General features: G+C 48.6%; 1 protein-coding gene across 12 annotated transcripts in view; it reads right to left on the reverse strand.

Moving 5' to 3' along the window:
- The window catches only part of Nav2 (neuron navigator 2), a 625,897-nt gene that overhangs the window by 189,308 nt on the left and 409,519 nt on the right, over positions 1-27,070 (reverse strand). For all 12 annotated transcript variants that reach the window (XM_050122142.1, XM_050122136.1, XM_050122147.1 and 9 more), the window contains 2 exons: positions 15,244-15,316; positions 6,851-7,115 (listed from right to left, as the gene is read on the reverse strand). In XM_050122142.1, coding sequence (XP_049978099.1) covers positions 6,851-7,115; positions 15,244-15,316 — 338 coding nt within the window. The remainder of the gene's footprint in view (positions 1-6,850; positions 7,116-15,243; positions 15,317-27,070) is intronic.

The following is a 27,070-nucleotide window of genomic DNA, read 5'->3' on the forward strand; positions in this document are numbered from 1 at the left end:
GTGGTCAGTTTCTCCAAAGTGTGTGGAGCCAAGCAGGGGACTGAACTTATTCCTGGCACGGACCCTACAACCGAGCCCCCGTGCCTCCACTCCATGTGCTGTACGTGCTGATGGAAGAGGGCAGTTCTTCCCTCCCAACCCCACTTCAAAGGCCGGGAGCAGAGGGGTGCCCCTCCCAGGAAGCATGGCAGCTTGTGAGCACATGCTGGGGGTGGGGAGCCCAGGATTGGAGATGCTTTCCTGCCAGACAAGATGATTAAATGCTAAATCTCTCATTTCCACAGCATCTGCTTTTCAGCAGCTAGGCGGAGGACTGACTATCCCACTAATTTGATTCCACTCCCCAAGACGGCCATGCAGGAATCCGCTCAGCCTGGCTGCCTTACCTAGCTCAGCCCAAAGACCAACATCACCCATGCATCTGCAACTGACTGTGTACCGATGATACTCCAAAACTGTGAGAGCCTTTTACAAAATCCTCAGATCATGGTGTGTGAAGCAAGGTGGACATACACCCTGTGCCTAGAGACGAAATCATTTACCCAGGTAATGCTAAGAGGTGGCTAAACCTTTGTGTTGCCTCCAGCAGGCAAAGCACAATAAATGCCTGTGATTCTACCGGTGATGTCAGGAAGGGAGGACACAGTAGTCGGCAGAGATGCTTGAGGTTCACATTCAAGGGCAAGCTTCTTGTTCTGCCAAACATCTCTGGTCTCCATCAAGATTCTTGGTCCTGGCAGGAATCCCAGCAGCGTTTACACATCAACAAGGGACCTGTCTCCAGAGTTCTGGGCAGGTTAGAAGAGTGGGGGTGCCTCTCCTGCCAACCAGAGATTTCTGCTGTCCTTACTGGGGCTTAATAAGCCACAGTCCTGATAATGATACTCTGGGTAGCTGGGAAGAGGGGCATCCAGAAGTACAGCCTCAGCAGAGACAGAATACACTCCAAACTCTCTCGATGAGGGATGTAACTACTCGAAAGGAAGCCAAGCCTTGACCGAGGGGGAAGCTGGGAGCTCTGTTCCTGGCAGACGCAGGCTTTGTAGCTGCACCCCCGTCTTCAGCTCTTCCGCTCTCCCTGCTACCTCCTTCTAGTGTCTGTGCCACTGAGGGGCAGGCATGTGTTTCTAGTTACACAGCTTCCCAGTCAGCTCCTGTTATCTCTTGGGGCAGAGCCCTGGGCTTTGTAGGAAGACACAGGTTCCTCCAGGCTCTCCTTGCCTTTCACGTGTACATGCGTTCCACGACTTTGCGATTGATTCAGTGGAATGAGCCTGCTGGAACAGAAGCATCCATCCGCTCCTGCCGCAGTCTCCTCTTCTTCATAGGGGGAAGCTATCGCACGGATAACATGCATACACGGTATGCCAAAGCATGGTGTCATGCAGTTTCTCCCTCACTGGGCTGGTTGCTCTCAGGTTGGGTCTTGCTCCACACCAGATCTCCAGAAAAAGAAACTGATTATAGAAGTTTCCTACAGCCTAGCAGAAGGGACAACTGGCAGCTGGTCACAGATCTATGTATACATGGATGAAATGAAGGGGTGGCTTTCCTTCACCTTCAGGACACAGTTCCTTGGGAAATAAATACGGCACTGGCCATCCCAGGGCTTCGCGCAGGGGCCACAGGCGCGGTGTGAAGGACAAGGCTGAAGGTTTGACAGAGAAGGGTCAATAACCACACAGAATGTGAGAGGAAGAAAGGGCAGCTTGGCCTAAGGGTTCTGGGGCAAAACAACCTGGGTTCTCTTCCATCTTCCGTGTAGCCTGGGAGTTTGGGATCCCACTTGTGAACTTTCAGTTTCTATGATTGCAAATTGGGCTATTAACATGACCTACCTCGTTACCTCCTGGAGGCTGTAAGGATGAAATAAGTCTGTAGATGTCACAATGTACCTGGGTTTTCCCATACCCAAGCATGCATCACAGGGTTCAGGAGAGGATGCCTGCAGACTAGTATTTTTTTTGTTTTTGTTTTTCCAGGAAACTAAGGCAACTTCCCCAGGGTGGGCAGGAGAATCCAGAAACAAAGACAGAACATGACAGCCTTCAGTTCTGAATTCACATTTCAGATGGTAGCTCACAACGAAACCCCCCCCCCCCCCCCCCCCCCCCCAGTTAGTAATAGAGCAACAACGACCATAGCCAAAGCACAACACACAGAAAGGAGATGTAGATTAGGGCTGGGATGAAGCAGGGAGCAAATGCCATTCATTGTAAAATCGCTATATAACTACCTGGAAACTCACCTCCTCCTATGAATGGGATCCTGGTAATGAGGTGAAATCAATACAGTGAGAAGCATCCAGATGGAACCAGTCACACACACACACACACACACACACACACACACACACACACACACACGCGCGCGCTCCACGCTCCTCTTACACACATAAACACATTCCCAACCAAGGCCACTTTTGGAACTCCCCAAGCAGAATCATTAGCTAAAGCATGTTTGGGTTTAGGTAACCGGAGACACAGAGCAGGGAAGGGAATCAAAAGGGAACTCAGCCAGCCAGGAGGAAACAGGAAGAGTGGGCTGGGAGGAAACCATGCTTTGTAGGACACAGAGGACTGCTAACCTAGAGATCTTTTTCTGACCCAGAGTGAAGCGGATGATTTTGCTTTGAGATGAGTCCTTGGATGATGCACTGCAGGGCAGGAAGGAAAAGATGAGTGAGGAGAGAAGACCCTTTCGACACACCGAGAGGAAGGTACCTGGGCTGGTCCTCTGTTTATGGTTCGCTAAACACACTGTGTCCCCTAGGCCTCACTGCAGAGACTTGATACATTTACAATGTGAAGAAATTACAGTCAAGATCATCTAAAACCTAGACTTGCCATCTCAGCTACTCAGGAGGCTGAGGCAGGAGGATGGAGAGTGTCTTTGTTACTTTTTTATTACTCTAAAGAGACACCATGACCAAGACAACTGATAGAGGCTTACTGGGGCTCCCGGTTTCCGAGAGTAAGTCTATAAGCATCTAAAGTGGCACAAACCACCACAGATGGCATGTTCAAGATCTGCCTGGGCTACAGAGTGAGTTCAAGGCAAGCCTTGGCAATTTGGTAATACCTTATTTTAAAATAAAAAGAAAAAAATAAAGCTGGGGATATGGCCCAGTAACGGAGTACTTGCCCAATACGTGTAAGGCCCTAGGTTTAATCTCCATGACTGTAAAACAAAAGATTTGTCTCAGGACATTGGTGATGTGCCCCTCCTCCCATACCATATTAAATGTTTTCTCTGCCTTCACTCAACTACATGCTTTCTTTATTCTTTGTGTTTGTTTGATTTGATCTTCCTGCCACAGGGTCTCACACTGAAGCCGAGGCTGGTCTTAGAATCACTCTCACTAGATATTTTGGGTTGGCCTAGAGTTTGTGGCAATCCTCCTGTCGCAGCTCTTCCTTTCTGTCTTTACACCTCCTTACAGCAATGCAACACTTGGCGTAGGAAGCATTTATAATGTATAAAGCAACTTTTTAAAGCACTGATGTATTTTTATTTGAAAAGTTTGTTCACTGGATGTAAAGGCAAAGGCCCCATAAATGTGTACATACCAAGTCTCTCTCTCCTCCCCCTCCCTTGCCAAGACAGGGTCTCTCTAGGTCATATTTAATCAAGAATACGTTAGAGTTATTTTGTGTTGTTCATCTTTCTTACGTCTCCTTAGATGAAGGTTAGGGTACCAGGGATGGCAAATGCTCTACCACAGAGCTGTCTCCTAGCCTGAAGCAGTTACCATTATCATTCCGACATCCATTTTTCCTGCACTATATTGCCAGGAAAGCCTGTGGTGAGCAACTGTTCTTGGAAAGTGAGGGGGAGGTGGGCATGGTGAGAAAAAGAAAACCCAGCAACTTTTGGATGTTTCCTAAATAATGGAATATGGATTGTATTCAAGGCAGACACACATAGAGTAAGGCTTAGGAAATGTGCTCTTTCCCGAGATTCTATACTGTAGGAAACTTCTCGTTATGAGCTATGGGTCAAGCGCCCAGTCATGACGCAGACTAGGGAGTGATGAGGCATTCCATGGCTGCTCTGACATCCTCACGCCAATGTCTCAGATGTACTTGGGGAGTATTGGCGAACTTCCTAGAGAGCTGCCGAATTTGGTGTTTGTTATCCCAGGACATGAACCTAGATGTTTTCTTAACGGGCATGTTTGCATCTTGAAGAGTTCTAACAAAACACCAGAGCAGACTGGCCTCTAGGGGGCTCCCACCAGCACCTGACACTAATAACCAGGGGTCCAAATGGTTACTCTTTGGGGCTGTGGCTACCAAAGATAGAATGTGGGGCTAGTAACACAGTGGAAGCCAGTCGGTGATGTAATTTTTTCATCCTGAAGTCCATAGCCAGAGTGTTAGTGTGGGATATCCTATGTCTAGAGTTTGGCAAGAATCCTTTGAAAGCACAAATGGAAAGCAGCAATACATGGCAGATAGATCACCCACGTGCAGAAGTAATCAAGCCTGGTGGAATAGGGGGGGTGGATGAGGACCTAAGCACTCAAACCCGAATCCATGTCACCACTGTGTAGAAACGGAAGGCAGTGGCATTATGGTGTTTTGCTTTCCTTACAACCTACACATCTGTCCTTACTGTTTGGACTTTCTCCTCTTTCCCCTGCTCTGGACAGTGAATCTGTTTATAGGCCTCTTGGCTCAGCCTCCAACATACACTTCAGGGTCCCTCTCCACCTGCCTCAGACCATCATGTTCCAAGTCACTCACGTCGCCTAGACTGCAAAGTCCTTCATCTTACTCTTGCTCCCTCACAAGCTCATTTACCAAAGAGATTTAAAAAAAAAAAAAAAAGTAAATCCAATTAAACCCTGAGCCTCCTGGTACCTTAGAACAGAGTCCAAACTCTTCCCTTTCAGCCTGACTTTGGTGCCACGTCACCACGCAACTGTCCCCCATGAGGAAGGCTGCTGCTGCCTTCTCTGCTTGCAGGCAACCTTCCAGCTTCATCTCTCCTCATTCTGCCCTGCCAAGCTTGCTCTCACCACAGAGCCTCTGCGCAAGCTGCCCCCTCTGCCAGATCTCCACAGTTGAGGTTTGCACGGCTGGCTTCTTTTCATTCATCTCTCCACTAAGTGCCATGTCCTTGGAGGGGCCTTCCCATCAAGCCAACCTGAACTATCAACCCTGAGTCCTATCATCTCCCTGCAGGCACACTGCTTCTCCCATCTTCCTCCCTGGTCATATGCTTGCTGTGTAGCCTCCTCCAACAACACACGGAGAGAAGGCACTGTGGCTGTCACTCATCTCTGACTCCCGAATGACTAACAGTGCCTGGCACATAGAAGGTTTCGCACTAAGCAGATAAAGGAGTGCATACTGGCAGATCCAGGGTCCTGAGCAGACATGCAAAGACAGTGCTAACAACTCAACTGTGATGCTCTCTCCACTTTCCCCACAGAACCTTTCCCTGCGCTGTAGTTCTAGTGAGCATCTTAGGGAATGAGCCTGTGCAGAAAGAAGGCAGTGTGGGAGTGATGTATTCATCAAACAAATTGCCCAGGGCCACCAGAAAGCCTCCAGCCAGGGGACAGTTCCCAGTCAGGCATCCCTCCAGGAAAGAGCACAGTGCCTGGCTACTTAACTGTCTCCCCACTCCTCTCTCATTGCTAGTCTACGCGACTCTCCTACTTCACAAATTTCCATAACACCAGTTGGATAATTAGATAATTAATTAGGGGGTCTCATTTACATTAGACCCATAACTCCCGGTTGTAATAACCTGCCAGTTGGGAAACTGCACTTTTCATGGGGAAACACAGCTGTGACTCCAAGGGAGCTGGGGGACAGGCAGCTCTGGGCTTGGTTTGTGGCTAGCAGGTGTTAAAAGGTCCGAGGAGATCAAGAAGCCTCCTGGACTGGTGCTTTGGGGCATACAGTTTTTCAGCACACATTCAATGAAATCAAGCAACCAATCAAATCAGGGCTACTGGCTTTACAACTAAAGGCTGGCAGAGTAAAAGAAAACAGTTGTAACTGCAGGACTTTCTCCTAAGTCAAAAGCTTTTCAGTTACTAACCTAACCCATCAGTTTCTTGGTTTTTTGTTTTGTTTTCATTTTCCTCTGCCACTAAAGCTTGTGGGTGATCTTTTACAGAATGGCTTAGGAATTTGCATGCCTATTCTCACTGAAGCACAGAAGATAACTACTCTAAACTCCACTTTGTTGCCTTCTGTGGCCAGTGTGAATAGCAGGCAAGGGTCCCTCTCTGCAGTGGCCCCTACCCTGCAGGGAACGGGATGGACCTGCTCCAACTGTCTAAGTTCAACAGGATCCAGGCACATTTGTGGTCACTGGTCTCAACAGAATACGGCTTGCTCCCCCTGGGAAGCAGCTGTCTCTTCTGCTATTGCCACCTGCCACTTTTTATTAGGCATTGCCTCTACTTCTTCTGTGGCAAAGGAGGGTCATGTGTTATTATAGAACTTTTGCGTCCACTAAGTGAAATGACCTTTAATGACCTTTCACCTGACTCTGAACACTTGGCTTGTATCCATGTTTGCAATGACTTAAGCCATAGGAATAAGCATGTGTGTGTGTGTGTGTGTGTGTGTGTGTGTGTGTGCCGCGTGTGTGCGTAAATGTATTGCAGGCCAGTTTTGATAAGGGTAGGTAATAACACTGGCTGCTGGCCATTCTGACCTGTAAGAGCACACATCTCCACCTAGCATAGGGAAGCCTTATTGTATCTATCTGAAGGCCATGCTAGTTCTCACAAATGAAAACTACTGACCGCACAGGCTACCCTACCCAGCCAGGGTGAAGGACACCTGAAGATCAGCAGTGCCATCCATCCCCACACAGAGCCCACCTGGACTGCATTTCCGCTTGTGTTTTTGCCTGCGGATGTGAAGCTGGCTGGAGAGGCTGGCACGAGGCTTGGGGAATGGCCAGCCCCTGTTGCTGAGGAATGCCAGCCTGGCACTGGGATGGCGCTCCGGCCACCTGAGACCCGGCAGGTGGCAGAGGGGATGATGACAGGGGCTGTTTCTGGGGCTGTTGCTGCTGCTGCTGCTTGTATCGGGAGAGGCTGAAGAAGAGGCCTAGAATGGCCTTGAGGTTCCCATTCCTGATCTCTGCAAGACAATAGAGAGAGTTTTGTCACCAGAGGCACAAAAGTAGGAAAGAGCAAACCTTGTCAAATTGACCACATGGTTGACACTACCATGAAATTTTAAATGTTTTTAGGAAAACCTAATTTTGTAGGCAATATGCCCTCCCTGTCTGAACTGGAAATGACTTAGCCCAATCAATCTGCTTGTTGTTTTCATAAATAAAACTTAAGTTCCTTGTTTACTATGTATTGTAGTTTTAGAACAGCTGGGGGAGACTGCCTTTGCACAGACAGTTGAAGGAAAATAAAGTTTCTTCCTGCATTCAATGGGCTTCTTCAGCCCCACCTGAGTTCAGCTCCTGGAGGTCCACTAAGAACACTCCTAAACCACAAAGAAATTAGTTTAAGTCTCCCATGGGGTTGCAGTAGATATACCAGGCAAGTTAGAACTGGCTGGCTGGCAAGGGCCAGGAGGAACTTCTCAGTAAGAGTATCAGTGAAGGAATGAGCGTCCTCCTCAAGACTGAGCCTGTGATCTGGGCAAGGCTCTGGATCCGGACGGCTCTCTGGCGCTAGCAGAGACACTATGATCTAGCTTGATGTGCCAAGTTCACATTCTGAGCCTCCAGCCATACAGAGCATGCCAAGTGGCCATCACTGACGCCAAATCCTCTCTCCTTTGCCCAGTCATCTTCCTTTTAAATTCACAGCTCAACTCTTGTCCTTTGAATCTGTAACTCTAATTCAGGTTGAGTATGGGTCAAGAGCATAAGAACCAGTTCCTAGGTGGATTCATGTGAACTACTTTCTATATTAATATAAATTTGAACAGAGTGAGTACTTTAAACTCCAGACAGAACTTTTCAGATATTAAAATTCATTTGCCTAAAGGCATGCATAAAGAACTGTGGCAAGGAATAAAATATTTATTCCATACAGAAGCATCCATACTTTTATGTCGCATTTTTAACACCAGCTGCCAATGGCCAGAGGCTACACTGACCCCAAGGGAGTGTGGTAGGGCCCCCGAGGAAGAGAGATATCAAGAGAAGGAAACGCAGAGAGGTGATATTCCCCATGACCTCCTGCTAGCTGCTGAGTGAGAGAGCTAGCCCAAAGCAAGGCCAGGGAGGTTTTGGGGACTTTGTGTGAGAGAGGTGGGAGGCAGCAGCCATGCCTTCATGGGAAGTGCAGGCCTCTGGCTGAGCCCAGGCTGAGGAAACCTGCCCAGGAAGGCACAGGTCTTCCTCTGAGGTCCAGTGCAGAGAAGAATGTGCGAAGGGAAGTAATGTATGCCTTCAGGAGAAGCCCTGTTCCCTGCAAAGAAGGTAGGGCAGTCATCCAGGGCTTTGTGCCTGTGGGGTAACCCCTCCCCAAGTTAGACTGGGACAAAGCCTTTGTTTTGCTGAAGCATCCCTTTCTCCAGGCTGCGAAGGAACCAACACCACACACTTCTGGAATCTGATCTTCCTGCCACACTTTGGAGGCTGGCAGGTTCTGTGAAGGCTGCCAGGGGAAACACACGTTTTACAAAGCCTGCACCTGCAGACTCCAGCCTACCACGCTCAAGCTGTGCAAGTCACATCATCTCTCCGACCTCCGAGGAAAGGCAACAATACTTCCAAAGCCAGCCCAGTCACACAGAGCTGTCCTCACAGAGCTAACGAGGGCACCTGCACCAAGATTCACCGTGAAAAATGACGCTCTCCACCACTCTTTGTGTTGCAGGAAGACCACAGTCCCAGAATCCCCCTCAAATGGCCAAACAGCTCCAGCTTCATGCTGTACTGGTGATGCCTCTCTTGGTGATGACTTTCCCGAAGCTTAGTTATTAAAGGCTTATTCTACGAGTATCTTGCTTGCATCAATGTCTGTGCATTGTATTTTTATATGTGTGTTTTCATGTTGTAAGACTCACAGCCTCTGGGCCTTTTGCCTGCAGAAGTGGGTGTTGCATCCCCTGGAACTGGAGTTACTGTTAACTGAATCCAGGTCCCTTGCAAGAGGCGTCAGTGCTTTCAGCCACTGAGATGCCTCTTCACTGTAATTTATTTTTAATCTGCATGTTGCTTTGAGTGCACAAGGAGGAAGGGGAGGCCATGGCAGACCCATGGAAGTCAGTGCTCACCTCCCATCATGTAGGCCTCAGGTACTTTGATGGCAAATCTTTTACCTGCTAAGCCAAACTATGATATTGATACATGGGGCTCTTAATTATGCCACAATGACAGCTGAAAGTTAGGGCTCGCCTAGTCCAACTGGGATGCCCAGCCATTACTTAGGAACTATCCGGTACAATGCAGACAGCAGAGAAGGTGCCAGAGATGAGGGTACAATACCTAACTGTGTAGCTCAGCTTCATTCCTTCAGCTGCTTTCTTCCCCGGCCCAAGAAAAACCAAAGGTCCCCAGATGTCCTTATAAAGTACATGAGCATCACAGACTTGAGTCTGGGGTGGGGAGGGTGACTCAGCACCTCAGTCGCGGAGAAACTGAAGCCAACAACTGAAACAACACACCTTTGGTCATCTGGTGGACAGAGACCTGAGTGAGGAACGAAACTCGGGAGTCAACCCCATGTCGACATTCAGATGAGCACCTATGAAGGAGCTCGCGGCAAGCAGACAAATTCCTCTTGAAACATGAAGTCATTAGAGAGATAGCAGCTGTTCTTGGAGATGACTACGTAAAATCTATTTTTGTGCCATGCCCAGTTATCAGGATGGTGTAGTTTGTGATCAGCAAGCGTTATGACTGCCTAGTGCGTATCCCCAGCTAGTCTGAAGTGCCCAGTATCCATCATTCTGACCCTGGCACGGGGGTACTGTCACCCCCACTGTTACTTAAGGGGAAACTAAAGCTCAGAAAGGCATTGGGACGTCTCCAATAAGCCTGGAGGTGGAACTTGAATCCAGGCTTTTTCTAGCTCAAGGGCTGGGCTTCCTAACGCTGTGTGACTTGGCTTCCTTGCATGCCCATCACATGGGGTGAATTTAAAAACAGACCAGATAATGTTTTATTTATTAAGGTAGCTGGTGGGCATGAGTATTCTTCATTCTCTTGGTGTGTCCAACATTCCTTAACACTTTAAAAAAAAACCCACACAAGAAAAGCAAAGAAGGGTAAACGAGAAAAACTAAAACTAAAATAAATAAAATTCAAAAGCCTCAGCATGTCCAAGGGCTCAGAATCTGCCTGCTGCAGTAGGGGGCATGTCCATTCCCTACGTACGGTGGCCATCAAGTCATTTGCTGCTCTTAAGTGCTTCCCTTTCCCCTAAAGCGTTTCCAGCTGCCGGAGGTCACGGTACTGCTCCAGCAAACACACTCTTTCTTGGCATTTTTATTATAAAGATCATGGACTCAGAAGCCAACCCCAGGGGGTTGAATCTCTGCAGTTCATGACTCAAAGGCTTTGTGTCGTAAGCCTCAGAGACCCCATCCCTTCTCTCACACAGTGAGGACGTCTCCATGCACGTTCCCCTGGGGAAGGGGTGAGGTGTGAAGAGAGTGAATGAGAAACTGAGCACACCAACACCTGCTGTAGCACACCTCTGAGCTCAGAAACCACAGGCCGTCCTCCCGCAGTCACTGCAGCCGCCTCTCGTGGCTCTTTCCACCCAAAGGAAGCCTGAGAGGAGTGTGCTCGCCCAGCTTTCTCTGAGGGCCACACAAAAAAAGATCATCACAGGTCACCTCACAGTGGACAGGGTTCAACGGTGGCTTTCTTTCTGGTTCTTCAAATAAACCGAGGGATTACACACCTTGTATACATAGAGTTAAGTATGCGATTCAATGATTGCTAGTGAATTTAATCAGCTCTAATATGAGAACATTTCCATTGATGCAATTGCTTGCGTTCAGTGGCAGTAAGTTCTGAACCTCCTAGACAGCCATGAATCTGTTGCTGCTGTAGACTGACCTTTTCGAGACATTTCATGTAAATCATACAATTTGTAGTCATTTGCATTTGGCTTCTTTTACTTAGCATATGTTTTGCCGTTGTTGTTTTTTTTAGCTTTCTTTTTATAGTGCTGGGGGTTGAATCTAGGGCCCCACACATGCTAGCCCAGCCTTCTACCACTGGGCTACACCACCAGCCCTTAGCATAAGGCTTTATCCAACCACATTAGAACAGGCACGGGCTTTACAGTGCTGCATAGTATATCACTATATGGGCATACCATATTTTGCTTATCTGCTCCCCAGTCGATGAAATGTCGGATTTTGTTTTCATTTCACAAAGAACGCAACAGAGTTGAAAGCTCTAAAAGCCACACAGGCCAACCCATGGGTGGTCTGCAACAGACAGCAACCCGAATAGCTAGACTTGTGCTCTGCCCACATTTCCAAATGGTATTTGTCTGGCGAGCCAGCTCCACAGAGGAAGCCTAGAAACAATACCCCTAAGCCCACAGGAATGCTGACATTTCCCAAGAAGGGAGTCTCATTCTGCATGTGATCAGGCAAGTCCACCTAGATTTCTCACCCAGGTTAAAAACAGGAACACCCAGAGTCATGCCCCTGGCCCAGGGAGACCATGGGCAAGTAAGTACTTGCTTTCTTTTCTTGGGCCACCTCCTTCAAATGGAAGGGCAAATGGCACAGACCCTCCAGTTCTAGTGACGGTCACTACTGTCAAGACACATACCTTCGCTTGTTTCTGCCTGACCCCTTTGTTCCCACTAGCTTGTACTAATATGCTCAGACACAGAGATATTACAAGCGGATGACAGGTATGATGGCTAAGCCAAAGGTTGGCTGTGTTTCGTTTTGTTTTTGAGACAAGGTTTTCCTGTAGCCCAGTCTGGCCTTGATGTCAGTATAACCAAAGATGACCTTGAACCTCTGAGTCAAAGCATAAGGGGAAGGCTACTACAGATGTCAACTGTGAAACTCTCATCTAAATCCTGTATGCCCTGTGGGTCTGTGGCATTGCTCTGGCAGAGGAGCTGGCTGCATGACCGCCTTGGACCCCTCAACCACGCATTCTGGAGGCCCTGTGTCCCAGCAATGGCACTCTCGGTGGGGAAGGTGAGACTAAAGCACAGAAGCAGAACCCATGGAGACCCGTGGGGACAGAAGCTGCCACTCAGTGCCACACTCGATGATGTGCAGACGCTGGTGAACAGACACACTCCACCTGTTCCCTGCACCCTAGGGTCCAGAGAGACTTCCTGCAGCCCCACCCAAGATAAGAGGAGGCGCAGGTTGGCAATGATGTCACTTCAAAAGCACACGCTCCTTCAGGAGTCACCTAGCAGAATGCCTGTGATTGCTGAGTTCTGGGCCTCCCACTTGCTTCTGTCCCTGTTTACCGTCACCTGTAATGTCAGAAAGGCATCATAATGTTTAAAAAATAAGGCAGCTTTAATGTTGTTTTCCTTTTGAAGCTAATCGAGAGCCCAAGGCTCCTCCTCAGAGGTGGCACGCTGGCAGATGGAAAGCCCCAGATGCATCCCCACCCTTTCCCAGTGATTACAGCTGGCACAGGAATGGGCGGGCCCTGTGCACCTGTCCTGCCGTGCCGCGATAGTGCAGGCCTGCCCCAACCCGCCCTTAGAGAGCCACACTGAGCCTTTGTTGCAGGCCCAGACGGCGGGTGCCTGGGGCAGTGGCTGCAGCGATAGTCCACAGAGATGTTGCTGGTCTGAGTGGGTATCCGGCCCACGCCTCCTGCACTCTCGGTGCCCTTGAGGCTAGGGCCCATCTCTTTGCTCTTGGAGATGTGCCAGAGTCTGCTAGTTTAAGCCTGCCCTGCCCCGGGGTGATGTTCAAGATCTGCCCTGCCCTGTCCTCCTTCCAGACTCCACCTGTCATATCTGACAACCTGTCCCAGGGAGTGGGGGTGGCCTTTCTGAGGATACCTGGGCTTTGTTCTTCCTGGCCAAGTCCATCCATCCTCTCATGTGGTGGAGAAGCAGAAGTCAAGAATGAGGTGTATTTCATCGATGGTTAGGCACCCTGGGTATTCCCTGGGTACCTGGGTCTGCAAGTTGCTTATGACAACAAGGAGCTGCGCCTGAAGAAGTGGTGTCCAATGCAGCTAACAGAGGCCGGTGCCCTGCTTGGGTAGACTGGGGGCCTTCTCAGAGACAGGGTTGTGTCTTTGGCTTTTCCAGGGTGAAGAGACACCTATCAGAGATGTCATTCACAATCTCTCTGTGTATATGCACCTGTGTGTATGTGGTGTGTATGTCTGTGTGCACACGTGTGTGTCCAGATGCACGGTAAAGGAGCCGCAGATGTAGAGGTCACAGATCAACCTCTGGTGTCTTCTTCCATCTCTCTTCATCTTGTTTTTTGAGACAGAGCCTCCCATCATCACTGGGCCTGAAGCTTACCGACTGGCTACCTGGGCCTCTCATCATCCCTGGGCCTGAAGCTTACTGATTAGCTATCTGGTCAGAGAACCCCAGAGATCCCGCTGTCACCATCCTCTATCTTTCTCAACACTAAGTACTACGTTTCCAGCCGTGGATGGGATGCCATGGCCAGTTTTATATATGGGTTCTGTGAGCTCCAGATCATGTCTTCAAGCTCACACAAAGCAGAACTTCACCCCCTGAGCCATGTCTCCAGCCCCACTCAGAAAAGCTCTCAGCCAGTTTCTCCATCAGTAAACCACGAGTCCCAAAAAAACGAAGCAGACAGACAAGACAGACAATAGACAGCCGGTAAGTGGCCAGGGATCACCTCCAGGTCTAAGGGAGGAGGCGAGACTGCATGGTCAGCATGTCACTGTAGAGCACAACTCTGTAGAAGTCCCTGCAGATGCTCTCCTGGGAGGACAGAAGCCCACACCATTCCCAGACACTAAGAGGAACATGTTCTGCCACCTACTGGTCAGCACAAGAATAGCACAGGGGACGATCCTGTTCTCTGAATTTCAGTCTGCTGCTGAACCCTGTAGGTCTCAGCAATGAACACAAAGTCTACAGAGATGAGGCCAACAAACACTCAGGCAGGGCAATCCTCTAGGAATCCTTCTGTAAGTCCGGAGACTAAGCTTGGCCAAGTTACTCCCGAGACTCATGGAACAGGGTGGCCATGCCTGCCCACAGCCAGGCTTAGCAAAAGGAGAATGCCAACCCCTTTCTGACACAGTCCATGCAGAGGCACACTATGCCCAGAAGCCATGAAGGCCCCCCACCTCCAACATGGAGAAGACAACGGCTCAGAAACACAGCCAGAAGATCCAATCTTTCGCCTCTTGGCAGAGACAAGACATAGTCCCATGGAGAACCGACAGGGTTTGCAAACTTACCTGCTCCATTTGTGGACTCCGGCCTCACTGCTCCCCTCAGCCCCACCCCAACTCCCAGGGCCAATGCTCCCCTACATCTTTTCAGCGCACACTTCTGCTATGCTAGGAGGAGCAATTGGAACGCCCCAACTGCTCTACCTGTTCCGGGGAAAACCGGAGGCAGATGCAGCCTAATGAGGTTGGGAAGATGCCTGGCCTATGGCAGCTTCAGAGCTGGCAGCTGCCTGTGTTTACAAACAGGGGGAAGGGGAGGAGGGAGGGAAGGAAAGACAGAGAGACAGAGACCGAGGGTGACTCCAGGTGGAGGTGCTGCCTGAGGAGGCAGATAATCCTGGCCAGCCCACTCCAAACCATGACCCCACCCGACAACAAACCTCTAGCAGACACTATTGGTGCTAATTAGCCACCAAATCCAGGTTAATTAAAAGCTAATCAGGAGGTTAAAATGTGGCCGCGTGTTCACAAACCTCGCTCTCCCCGTTCTCAAGAGCAAGGTCAAGGCGCTACCACTAAAGGCTAATCGGCTCCCCTGGTTGAACTTTGTCCTGTGCTTGCACGTTCTCTTTCCCACACATAACGCCTGGTGGAGAACCTGCTGCTGCTCTACAGGAGTGGGAAACGGTGTTGCCCAAGCAGGCATTTCTCCAACTGGAGCAGCAAGCTCCTCTCCTCCCACACCCTCTGTGGCATGCAGCCGTGGCGTGCACACCGGGCCGAATTCTTGGACTGATCTGTGAGCTGTCAGAAAGTGAACATCCTCAACTCTGCCTGAAAGGGCACCCAACCAGGACAGCCCACCAGCACCCCTGGTCTTGACTGCAGTAAGTACTTGTTAGGTAACAGGTGGGCATTAATAATGATGGAAAGGCGTGGGCTCTGACTCACCTTCTGCAGACAGCCCCTGGGTGTTGATTCCCTTAGCTGCCAGGAAATTCAAGCAGGCATCTATGTTTTCAATCTAGAAGAGAGGGGAAAAAAAAAACACAGGACACATTGAATACACATTCGGCTATCTCCAGACACGCTCATTAGGAACCAACAGCAAGCAGAATGCACTCAAAACAGCCAATGAGATAAATGGAGAAGGTTAGGACCCTCAAAGCGGTGTCTGTACTCACAGGAAGCGGTTACTTAATATCCCCACCGCGCGGTGTGCCAGAAGTCGAGGCCTTGGATTGCTTTCAGATGCCAGAAATAACCAGGGTGGAATGAGATCTCTCATCTTGATCAATGTCCCCACAGTGTGAGCCTCAGAACAGGAGCAGTTGCCAGTAACACAGAGGTGGGGATGGAACTGATGGAGCCACCCTAGACCTACCCGCCCTCCAGCTGCTGGGAAAAGTCCCGGTCAGAAAAGATGTAGGCGGCCAAGTGTCCAAGTGGTGGGTGGCAGTTTCAGCAGGAATCAGTGTTTACCCACAAAATTCTCAGCCTGACAGGCGCTGCAGGTGACCACAGAGACCCATGACCTCTGTCCTCGCAGTGACAAGGATAGAGCCCCCGGTCAGGATCTGGGAGGCAGCCCCTGTGTGCTAGCGTTGACACCGAGGCCAAAGGCACATGGATGACAGGCCTTGAACAAAAAGCAATTAAGCCATTCCCAAAGGTCTGATTTGACTTCAGCTGTCAGGGCTAATAGCTTTTTGTTTTAAAGAAGAATAGTCTGGCTCGATGACTGTCTCTGGTGACCAAAAGTAAAAGAAACCCCTTCTGACCAGATCTACCTATCTCTTAAACTTCATAGAATTTGCACTACAGAAAAAAAAAAAAAGTCTGGCAGTTGTGAGGCATGTCTTTAATCCCAGCAGAGGCAGGTGATTCTTTGTGAGTTCAAGGCCAGTAAGTTCCAGAACAGTCAAGGTAACACAAAGAAACCCTCCCATAAAAAAAACCAAACCCAAAAAAAAAAAAATTTGCACTAACTCCTGCAACAAGATTTCCCAGACACCTTCAAGGTTTGTCTGCACTCAAACCAATATCTACTCCGCCGAGGAGTTTATTCTAAACGAACGAAGGACTGCCTTTCACAACCAATACATTGCCCTTCTCCCCATTCCCAGGCAATGTCTTGATAGGCAGGCCCACAGCCACAGCCAGCTGGAGTGTTTTCTCTCAATATCTCTAATCTAAAGATAGCTCGGCTCTGTATTTGTGGCCACTCTTCCAGTCCTTTCCTCCTCCACCCATTGGCAGAGCTTCATCCACCTCCCAAGGCCTTGGATTCCTGGTATATATCAGAATGTCCACCACATCCCATGCTTTCTTTCTTCGTGGTCTCAAAGTGATGGCGGCTCTCGCTATTTAGCTACGTAATAGGCCCTGGGACACCTGACTGACACTGTGACATCTTAGAAGAGCCCACACAGACACCAGCTTGAAGACACTCTCTCCAGGAACTTTAAAACAAAACTAAACAAAACAAAAAAACTCAGGTTCCCTCTCCTTCCGGACATCCAGCCAGCCCTGAAGGCTCTCCCAGGCACTCTGCTGCTGTATAGTCCTGAGGCCACCACGTCTTACCATCTTGGAGGGGAGGGGAAAGGAAGAAATCACTGCCTTACCCTGGCACATGGTGTGAGGGAGCAATCTGCTCCCATTTGTAAGTACAATAAGAATTACATTTCCCAAAACTGCTTTACCCTATAACAAAATCCTGCTTGTAAGAGAAAATCATACTCATCAGAGAAAATACCGCCTGAGAAGACTTGTTTCTGATATCTGTACAGCAAAACACTTAATGGGAGGCTGCAGACCCACAAAGAAGCACTGCTACATATACAGATATATGTATATGCACACACACACACGTATTTATTTAAAGAGAGGCTCTCACTATGTGGCCCAGGATAAACTCGAACCCCTTAAACAAGCCTTCTGCCCCAGTCTTTGGAGTGGCTGGTCCCTGCATGTACATACAGCCTCCTCCTGCTCAAGCCACAATCCCTTTGGAAACACAACGAAAGTATGGAATTTGTTGGGTATTATGACACACTCCTATAATCCGAGTGCCTGGGAGGAAGAGGCAGGAGAACTGGAGGCTGAAGGCCTACCTGGACTAGATGAGCTCCTGTCTTAAAAGACTCACAAGAACCGGAGAGATGGAGCAGTGGTTAGGAGCACTGGCTGCTCTTCCAGAGAACCCGAGTTCGGTTCTCAGCACCTACATGGCAGCTCACAAGTGTCAGAAACTCTGGCTCCAAGAGATCTGGCGGCCTCTTCTTGCTTGTGTCGACAGCAGGAACACATGTGGTGTACATGTATACATGCAGGTCGATACTCATACATATAAAATAAAAATAAATCTTAAAAAGCAAATAGAAGTACTGTGCACCCGCACACTTCCATGCCTTTTTCTACACTACTACTTCTTTAGTAGAAGATCTTTCTCTTGCATGAGGCTGATGAGAGACGCTTAGGTAATCATATCCGAGTGGGGAAACAGAAAGGCAAAAGCTGTTTTCCACTGAATTTTTGCTAATGCAAAAAATTAAAAGTGGTACAGTTAATGCTTATGCTAGAAAGGGTCATGTAATAAGGCTAAATACTTCGGTACTAGGATAACAATGTGGAACTATGGGAAGGGGGGTACTTTAGGAAAGCACTCACTCTACAACACTGCACTTCCACGGAGCTCTGTCTCCGAGGATCGGGCAACACAGGTACTCCTCACATCTACAGAACACTCAGTGCACACACATGCACATGCACACACATCATGTGCAGCACACGGCTGGCTCTTCTGGCAAAGCTAGCCTTACTACATGTCAATCGGCTATCTGCTGGAATTCCTTATAGCATTAAGTCTATGAGAAGAACGACGAAGTCTACGTAGGCCACCATTATAAAGAGGCATTCTCTCCTTAGTTTTTTGAAGGTCTATCATTCTTTCAAAGAATTTCATGGTTTCATCCCCATTCCTTCACTGGGTGGGGAGAAAGGGTAGAGCAGAAGACATTGCTGTATGGGCGATATTTTGGGGATGCCATAATGCAGGTGGGGTGTCAACAGCCATCTAGTTAGTAGGCTGAGGCCAATGACAGGACTGCCCTCTCTGGGGCAGGGTTACCCAGTCCCAGTCAGAACGCCAACAGTGCTGAGGCCGAGAGTCCTCAGCCAGTCAGCCTTGCTTGCGCCTGTTGATCGCTGGGCTCCAGTCTCTGGATGCCACCGATTTTAGTCAGGGCCACATGACGGGGAAAGTGAGACAAGGAAACTAAGGCCAGGCTTTGGACCAGGATCACCCAGGTCAATGAAAGGGATGGGGTCTGCACCCAGGAAACCCTCCTGTCTGGCTCAGGGACCTGCAGTCACACAACCTTCCCTCTTGGGGGTCCAGAACCATTCCACGCCCACCCTGGCTTCCCCCAAAGCACATGAATTGGGGAAGCATATGAAACTTCTTCCCTTAGGTGAGCAGGAAGCATTAGGGCACAAAGAAAACCCAAGGGACAACATTCAGAAGGGTGAACTGCACTCCCAGAAAACGTCTGATAAAAAAAAAATTAAAAACTGGGCCATGGTGTAAAGGTCACCCACAAGCCCACAAGTACATTGAAACTGTCCTGGATGCCCTGAACTCTGCACAAGAGCAGTTAAGAAAAAAATTCCTCAAGTCACAAATCCACTCTCTAATCACGTTCTTCTGGGGCTAGAAATCACTCCTGACAAGGGGGCTGGGACCCTCACTCTTTTCATCTGCACCCCAGGAACACGGTGAGGCTGGGGAGCAGGCAGGGATCAGGCCTGGATTGTAACCGCCGGCTTCATTTGGAATGAGATCAGAAGCAGAGCCTACCGCTTTGATCCCGGTCCTCTCGTGATTACAAGTTACCTTAAGGTTTTCCTCCAGATACAGCACGGGCGACGCACCCAGCTCCGCGGCTGCCTGCAAGCCACCGCCCCACCCCAGCAGCATCTCAGTGCTCATTACAGGGCGAAGATGCCCTCGTGCCATCTCTAGAGAGGCTCATGTGTGATCCAGATACCCAGTGTGAGCAGAGGAAGGAGGGAGAGGAGACTCTTAACAAGAAAAGTATGTAAATAGGACCAGAACTGTTCATTAGCACGGTGTGGCCAATATAAACTGCTTTCCAAAATTAGCTGAAAGAAAACAAATCTGGGTGAAGTCTGACATTCCAGGATTGCCTGTGGGGGCTGGGGCTGGGTGAGGAGGCTTTTGTAATTGTTGCCGTAGAGATGGGTCAAGAGCTTGCTCTGGTGGGCAGCATCAGCTGGGGTTGGAAGCCCAACAGAGGAGCCATCATGTGGCCTAGACATGGAAGGTGAATATCTAAAGAATGGGGCAGGATAAAGGAACAGGTGAAGGCCAGGATGCCTTCCCCAGAATCCCACTGTTTGGAGCCAAATGTGCCGCTGCCTCCACCCTGAGCAGGCCTTTCTCACCGTCTGTCATCACCTCCAACCTGACAGGGCAGCTTCCACGGCTGCGTGTGTTAGCCTGTCTCCATACTCAGAAGTCCATCCTGTAGACCAGTACTCAAAGAGGCAGAAGCAAGAACATATCTGTGAGTTCAAGGCTAGCCTGGTCTATGAAGCAAGTTCCAGGACAGCCTGGGGTATGCAGTGAGAAACAAATGAAAAAGCTCCTATTTCAGTTCTGACCAAGACCTGCCTGGGTCTCCTGCTAACAAACATGCAAGCCTCAGAGGAAGTACTGCTGCCTGTCTCCTCCGTAGCTTAGACAGTGATCAAATACCATCTGTTGCAGCAGTTGCCATGGCAACGTCGTTCTCCGAATACCAGCAGAGCTGAGCGCAAAGCGCACGAAAATGCCAAACGCAAGCAAAAAGATGTCTGCCTCTTCTGGAGCTTGGCAGAATGGGGCCTTGGCCATACCAAGTCCACACAAGCTTCTCACTGTGCCCCTTGGTGCTCTCCACTTCAGAAGAGGGCAAGGGGCTACTGCATCAGGGTCAAGCCAGGCCACATCATGTTATTATTTAAAAAAAAAAAAATCACAAGATACTCAGGCCCTGGGCAAGGCTAGGTTTGAACATGCAAATTCTGTTATTCGGAAAGCAGTGTGACGTCTAAAATTTATGTATCAGCTCAAATGGTTTCTTGTGTGCATGGGAGAGACAGAAAGGAAGAAAGACAGAGAAAGAGAGGGAGAAAGACAGAGGAGAGAGAGAGTACTCTTCTTTCCTGACGGTGCTACTTGCCATCAAAATTAGCCATCACTTGACTGCCAAGATGGCTCAGCAGATAAGGGTGCCTCTGCCATACAGAGTTTCAGCTCTGGATCCCACAGTGGAAGGAGACCAGTTCCTCACAGCTGTGCTCTCCATACATGCATTGTGGCACATGACGCCTGCATTCACATATACACACACGCATGCACACACACACACACACACACACACACACACACACACACACACACAGAGTAATTTACTGACGCAGCCCTGAGAGGGATCACTACACGGTTGGTACACGGTTGGAACTTCACACTCGCTGACTGAAGGGATGAAGGGGAAAGTGTGTTAAGGCCAAGGAAGAGGCAGAAGTGGGGAAGGAAGGCAGGACCTTTCCATCACCAAGGCAACTGCAGCCACACTCTTCCCAGCAGAGCCTGGGGATGGGCTATTCAGTGTTGAGTATGGCTCCAGCCGTAGCCTCCACATGAAGTTCTAGGGATTATGGACTAGAAGACAGATGCGGAGGCACAGAAGTAGCCTTCAACATCTGATTCCAGGTTAAAGGAATGCTTCCTACCTTAAGGTTACCATGCTCCTCTGAAAACCTGTCCTCATTTCTGTAGGGAACAGAGAAAGCACTGCGGGAGCCAAGTCTTGAGTGAATATGCATCTGTTGACATGGGAATGGCCATGCTAAGGACTCAGGCTGCAGACTCATGAGATGCTGGGGAAGCCAGTCCTCATATGGATCATGCTCAGAAAGGCCAAGGCCTCCCTGCCCAAGTCCAAGCGCTTACAAATGACTGATTAGTGTGTACAAAGAGCAACTGCAGCTTTTGTCTTCGGGATGTTTGCAGCCTGCGACTGCTCACCCCTCCTCCATGCACTGTACATGATACACAGTTCGGTGACACTTTATGAGGAGGCTCACAGCCCTCCAGACTTCTGCCTTCGTGTGTGTGTGTGTGTGTGTGTGTGTGTATTTGTATGTCTGTCTTCTTCTTATTCTTTCTCAGGGTTCCCAAGGACCCAAGACATGCAAGGCAAGGGACATTTCTATGCCTGTTTATAAAGGTACCTAAATAAAAAAAGAAGACTATCAACTCAAAAAAAAAAAAAAAAGACAAACTATATATACTCCGGGAACATGTCCTCCTAAACACTGGGCCCCTAGGCGCTGTCTTTCTTGTACATGTAAGGGGATGTGCCAAGCGCCTGCTCTGCCAGCCGCGCTTCGTTTCCCCAACCTATGTCAGTGTAACCCCAGAAGAGCTCACACAGAGTCTTTTATTTTAGAAAGAGGCTTCAGAAGTGAGGGCTCACACCACACCTTGGTTGTCCATCATTTCCTAGACAGAAAAACAAGGGAGCATCTGGGCCTGACTTGCAGATCAGCTGGCTGCTGCCTGCCTGGAGGGTTTGTCATTCTGCATCTCAGGATGTTAATGTGCACAAAGCCATGGCCAGATGGGAGGGACGAGTTCCAGTCTTCTATCCCAGAGATGCTGACGAGAGTCAGCGCTCTTGTAAGCAGAGTGTAGCCGGACTCGAGGAAACATTCAGGTCTGAGCTGATGGATAGCTTGTAATCAAGACAATCAATGCACCGTATATGAAAACTGAAAGCCCAGGTTTATCAAAGATGCACAATCATCTGTCACAAACAAGTGACATTTCCCCCCCCCCCTTTTTTTAATTTACATGCATTGGTGTTTTACCTGCACGAGGGTGTCAGGTGCCCTGGAACTGAAATTACAGCCAGTTGTGAGCTGTCATGTGGGTGTTGGGGGTTGAACCTGGGGTCCTCTGGAAGAATAGCCAATGCTCTTAGCTGCTGAGCCATCTCTCCAGCCCCCACTAGTCCCTTTTTAGTTGTTATTGCTGTTTTCTTTCTTTTTAGAGTCTTTTTTATTTCTAACGGATTAATAGTGTGTGTGTGTGTGTGTGTGTGTGTGTGCATGTTGGATTATAGGCATAAATCACCATGCCCAGCTAATTGATTAACCTAAAAAAAAGTCAACTTAAGCTCTACTCTCAGGCCCCAGCCACTGTCATCAGGTATAGAAGCTGCTTCAGAGCCAGAGAGAGCTTATCTATCACAGTGGGCTCGAAACTGGAAAGCCTGAGAAAGTGGGAATGGGCCGGGTGTGGCGCCCGGCTGCATGTCCGCCTGTTTTCCTTCCTGCTCTGTTGCCTTGCCCAGCTCTTTCTTGCGACTTGGCAACATTATCTACCATACCATTTATAATATTTATAACTTTAACTTTCCAAGATGCTGTCAAGAATTCCTTGGGGGGAAAGAAAAGGAGAGGAAACTTTATAGGAGTCTCTCTGATGTTTTAGCAAATGGGTAAGTCCATATGGATACGAAAATTCTAGACGGGGAGACACTGAAACCAAGCCTCTCAAATTCCTCCGGTGACTATCTTTTTCCATTGTGTCTCCACTTGCTAGACTAGTTCATTTTCCTAGGGTTTTCCAACTTTCCAAATCTCCCTTTGAAACAAATTGAGCCTGACAAAGGTGCTAAAACCAATCTTCACTCTGGAGACTCCCAGAGCGGATCCCCAGAGCTGAGCTCTGCCTGTTTTTACAGACGGTGGCACTGTAAGCAGAGACAAGCTATTAGTAGTAATGGGGATCCTCACACAGCACCACCATGCTCTGAGCTGCATTCAGTCAGAGCACAGTTCTTCCTTCCCCTGCTCCCGTTCCGTCCCCGTTCTTGTTGGCTTTCTGTTGCTGTGACTGAACACTGACCAACAGCAACTTGGGGAGGAAAGGATTTATTTGGTTACAGTCTATCAAGAAGGGAGGCAAGGCAGGACTTGAAGTGGACTGCCTGCTTCATTTAGACTGCATCCCAGGTCCACCTGCCAGGAGATAGCACCACCCACAGTGGGCGGGGCCCTCCTGCCATCAATTAGCAGTCAAAATGCCTCACAGACAGGGCACAGGGCCACAGGCCAGCAAGGTCTGTTCAGTCCTTTTAGTTGAGATTCCAAGTGACTTTAGGTTTGTGTCAAATTGACAGCTGAAGCTAACTATAATACTGCTGGCACTCTGAAAAGTCAAGAACTCCAAGTGAGGAGCAGAATACAAACAGAAAACGGAGGAGGGCTAAGGGGCCATCCTGGCGAGTCTCACACAGGCTGTGGGTTACCAGGGGCTGGAGGATGCAGGAACTGGGAGTTGTCTGTCAAAGGCACAAACTTTCAGCTATTAAGACAAGCAAATTCCTGAGAATCAAAGGCACAGCAGGAGCAGTGATCAACAGATGGGCCAATTAAGTCAAAGATGGGAATAGTATACAATGTGAATGACTGTTAGAGTTTGGATCCGAAATGTCATTGAAATGAACTGAAGGCTTCACACCCCAGCCTGAGCTATTGGTATGTGGAGCCATCCAATATAGGGCCTCGTGGGTGGTCTAGAAACTGGGGAGGGGGCTATGCTAAAGGGGCCAGGTGGACGCCGCCTTTCCAAGTCTTTTTTACTTTATGGTAACCTCTTGAAGGGAGGAGGGCTTAGCTCTGCTGCACGCTTCCCCACCATGATGCCCTGCTACCTTGCTGGAGACCCAGAAGCAACAGGGTAAATCAGATGCGGAGTAAAGGCTCTAAACCAGCGCGCCCAAGTGAAACTTTTCTCTTTGGAAGCTGATCATCTCAGGAATTTGTTACAGCAACGGAAAAGCTAATTCAGTAGAGCAAATTGACATTTAAAAATTAGTATTTTGCAGAGACATTTGGCTTTACTCAGCGAGAAGGAACAAACCCAGACAGTAATTTTAACCGGAAAATCATGACTTCCAGTTCTTCAAACATGAGGAAGCACAGGACAGCGGACACTAGCAGAAGAATCTTGTCGGGGAAGTAACTAGAACCCAGCTTAAGAACGGGGTCCTTAAGACGCAGCAGCTAACCATCTGCTCTCTTCTAGGCCCTAGCCTAGATGCAGACAGCACAGTGACAAGCAACAATGCTGTCTTTCCTCAGGGAACAGCCAACCTACTGGGCATGCACCAGGCTTCCAAGTAAACAGACACTCCGTAAACTCAGTCACAACAGTGTATGAGTCAACTTACACACTTAGAGCTAGTCACAAGCTCACCAGTCCCTGAGTCTTCTTGTAGTTTTGCACGCTTATGATCCTGTACCACAGGCTACAACAAGCCAGAATAACAAAGCAATGAGAGGGCACACCTACACTTTATACCAAAAGCTGTTTGCAGGTATAGCTGAGGGGTTGGATTTGATTTTTATACCACTGATAATCACTAGCTTAGAGTTGGGAATTTTGCAAGTCACAAGCAAGATGCCCATACCAAGAAATTAGGTCTGGCCAGCACTTCTAAATTCTACCGTATGATTAAGGACACGTGCCACTCAGTCAGAAACTATGAGAACAAAAATAATTTAAATAGTGTTAATAATTGAAACAGTTCTTAACCCTGCTTACTGGAAGACCTAGCATGTCAGAGACATGTTGCGGTCACTGAATAAGGAAAATACACTGGACATGGAAGGTCTCCACTGCAGGACAGCCTTGAGCTTCCCAAGGCTACATGATCCCTGGTACACCTGTGCGGAAACAGTGACAGTGTTTGGCTTGTCATAGAATGCTAATCTCTGTTACTATTTATAGCTTTGTGCAAGCATCCAGTTGAACCAAATAAAACTTGCACTTGCTGTTCAAAAATTTATGCTTATTAGAAAAACAAAACATGAATATTAACCATTTCACGTGTTGTCCCCTCTTTTTCAAAGTACTGAGAAGACAGCATCCCGTCTACTCCCCATGTCCACTCCAAAGATTAAGATAAACTGCTGGGTGATTAGTAGAATCTGAAAATGAGAACCAAATCCCCCAAAGTCCTTGTCTTCTCCTAAGAAGAGTTACACGTAATACATAAAGACAGATCAAGGGATAAGGGAGATGGCTCAGTTGGTAAAAGGTCTGATTTGTAAGCATGAAGACTTGAGTTCAATTCCAGAAACCAGAAGAAGCTAGACACTGTGCCAGGCCCTTGAAATCTCAGCATTAAAGAGGCAGAGGAAAGTAGACCCCTGGGCTGTAAGGTCCAAAGGAAACTCAAATTCCCCAAGCCCAAAAGGCAGTCCAAATATACCAGAAATGAGCTCAACCTGGACAATTTCTGGTGGTTAGATAAAAGCCATCATTCCTCAGGAACTTGTGAAATGGGTTCCCTTCTACCAAAAGGAGTCATTCCCCTTACTTCTGACAGAAGGGACAATGCCTATTCGTGGTGCCTATTAGAATATCAAAGCTCACGCTGGCCCCCAAAACACCTCAGTATTGCAAGTACCCCTTCTTACCTCCTCCCCATCTTCTACTCCTCAGAAGGCGTCCCTCTCCACAGCTCTTCACTCTCCTGAGAACCCCGTTCTTCTTGCTATGCCTCCCCTCTGCTTCTGATTCTCTCACTGTGTGTTCTCTAGTCTCTATCCCCTGCTGTTCTCCTTTCTCACAGATAGACCTGGCCATGTGCAGTCTACTTCTTTCTCTCTTTGCTCTGGACTTTTCCATATGCCTCTGGCTCTTCTCACATATCAACAATAAAAACTTTCCAGTTAACAATGGAGTGGTCATGTCATGAGTTTATACACCAGTCCAGACTCTACTTGGTACGTTCTAGACATTTAAGAGAGACGCTGTCTAAGAAAACAAGGCGGACTGAGCACCTCTTTGGCTCAATTTCCCACTCTATGTCTTCAGCAATGTGTCAAGGCAACTTGGGAAAGCTCCATCCATCCAGGCCAAACCCATCCTGTTCCCTAAAAGGACACCTCCTGGAGAAGGGTAGCTTCCTTCTAAGAGGTTCTTAAGTTCATTGCCAGAATTTTAACCCTTCAGAAGCAGAGGCAATTTAAATCCCTGAAAAAAAATTTATAAGCGCTTGTGGTGGTTTGGATGAGAAATGTTCCCCATAGTCTCACACATTTGAATACTTGGTCCCCAGTTGGGGACCAGTTGGTGGTGCAGTTGGAGACGTTAGGAGCCTTTAGGAGATGGAGCCTTACTGTATCTCTCTCTCTCTCTCTCTCTCTCTCTCTCTCTCTCTCTCTCTCTCTCTCCTTCCTGTGTGGGATGAAATGTGATCTCTCTGTTTTCTGGCTGCCAGGTGATCCTCCTGCCGCTGCTGCTATGGCTTCCCCATCGCTCTGGAACTACCAGGCACCAACAAACCCCTCCTTCTCTAAGCTGCTCTTGGTCAGTGTATCTTATTACAGCAATAGAAAATAAACTCACAGTATCCTTCCCAAATCAAAATGCCTCTGGAACAAGAATCTTTCAGACTACAACGGGACCAGGAGCAGGATTTCTTAAGTTCACTACACTTGCAAGGATGTAATAGTTGAGGAGTCGAAATGTATAGAAGAGGCTGGTACCGGAGGATGAGGAGCCAGGAGTGTAGCTCAGTAGTAGAACACTGGCCCGACATGTATAAGACCCTGGGTTTGATCCTTAACAGTGCAGGGGGAATATAAATGGAGATGGTGATAGTTACAAATCCAGTCACACCTGCCTAGA

Source organism: Alexandromys fortis, unplaced genomic scaffold (genome assembly GCF_014885135.2).
Source record: "Alexandromys fortis isolate MF-2015 unplaced genomic scaffold, M_Fortis_MF-2015_v1.1 scaffold_170, whole genome shotgun sequence".
Lineage (NCBI taxonomy): Eukaryota > Metazoa > Chordata > Mammalia > Rodentia > Cricetidae > Alexandromys > Alexandromys fortis.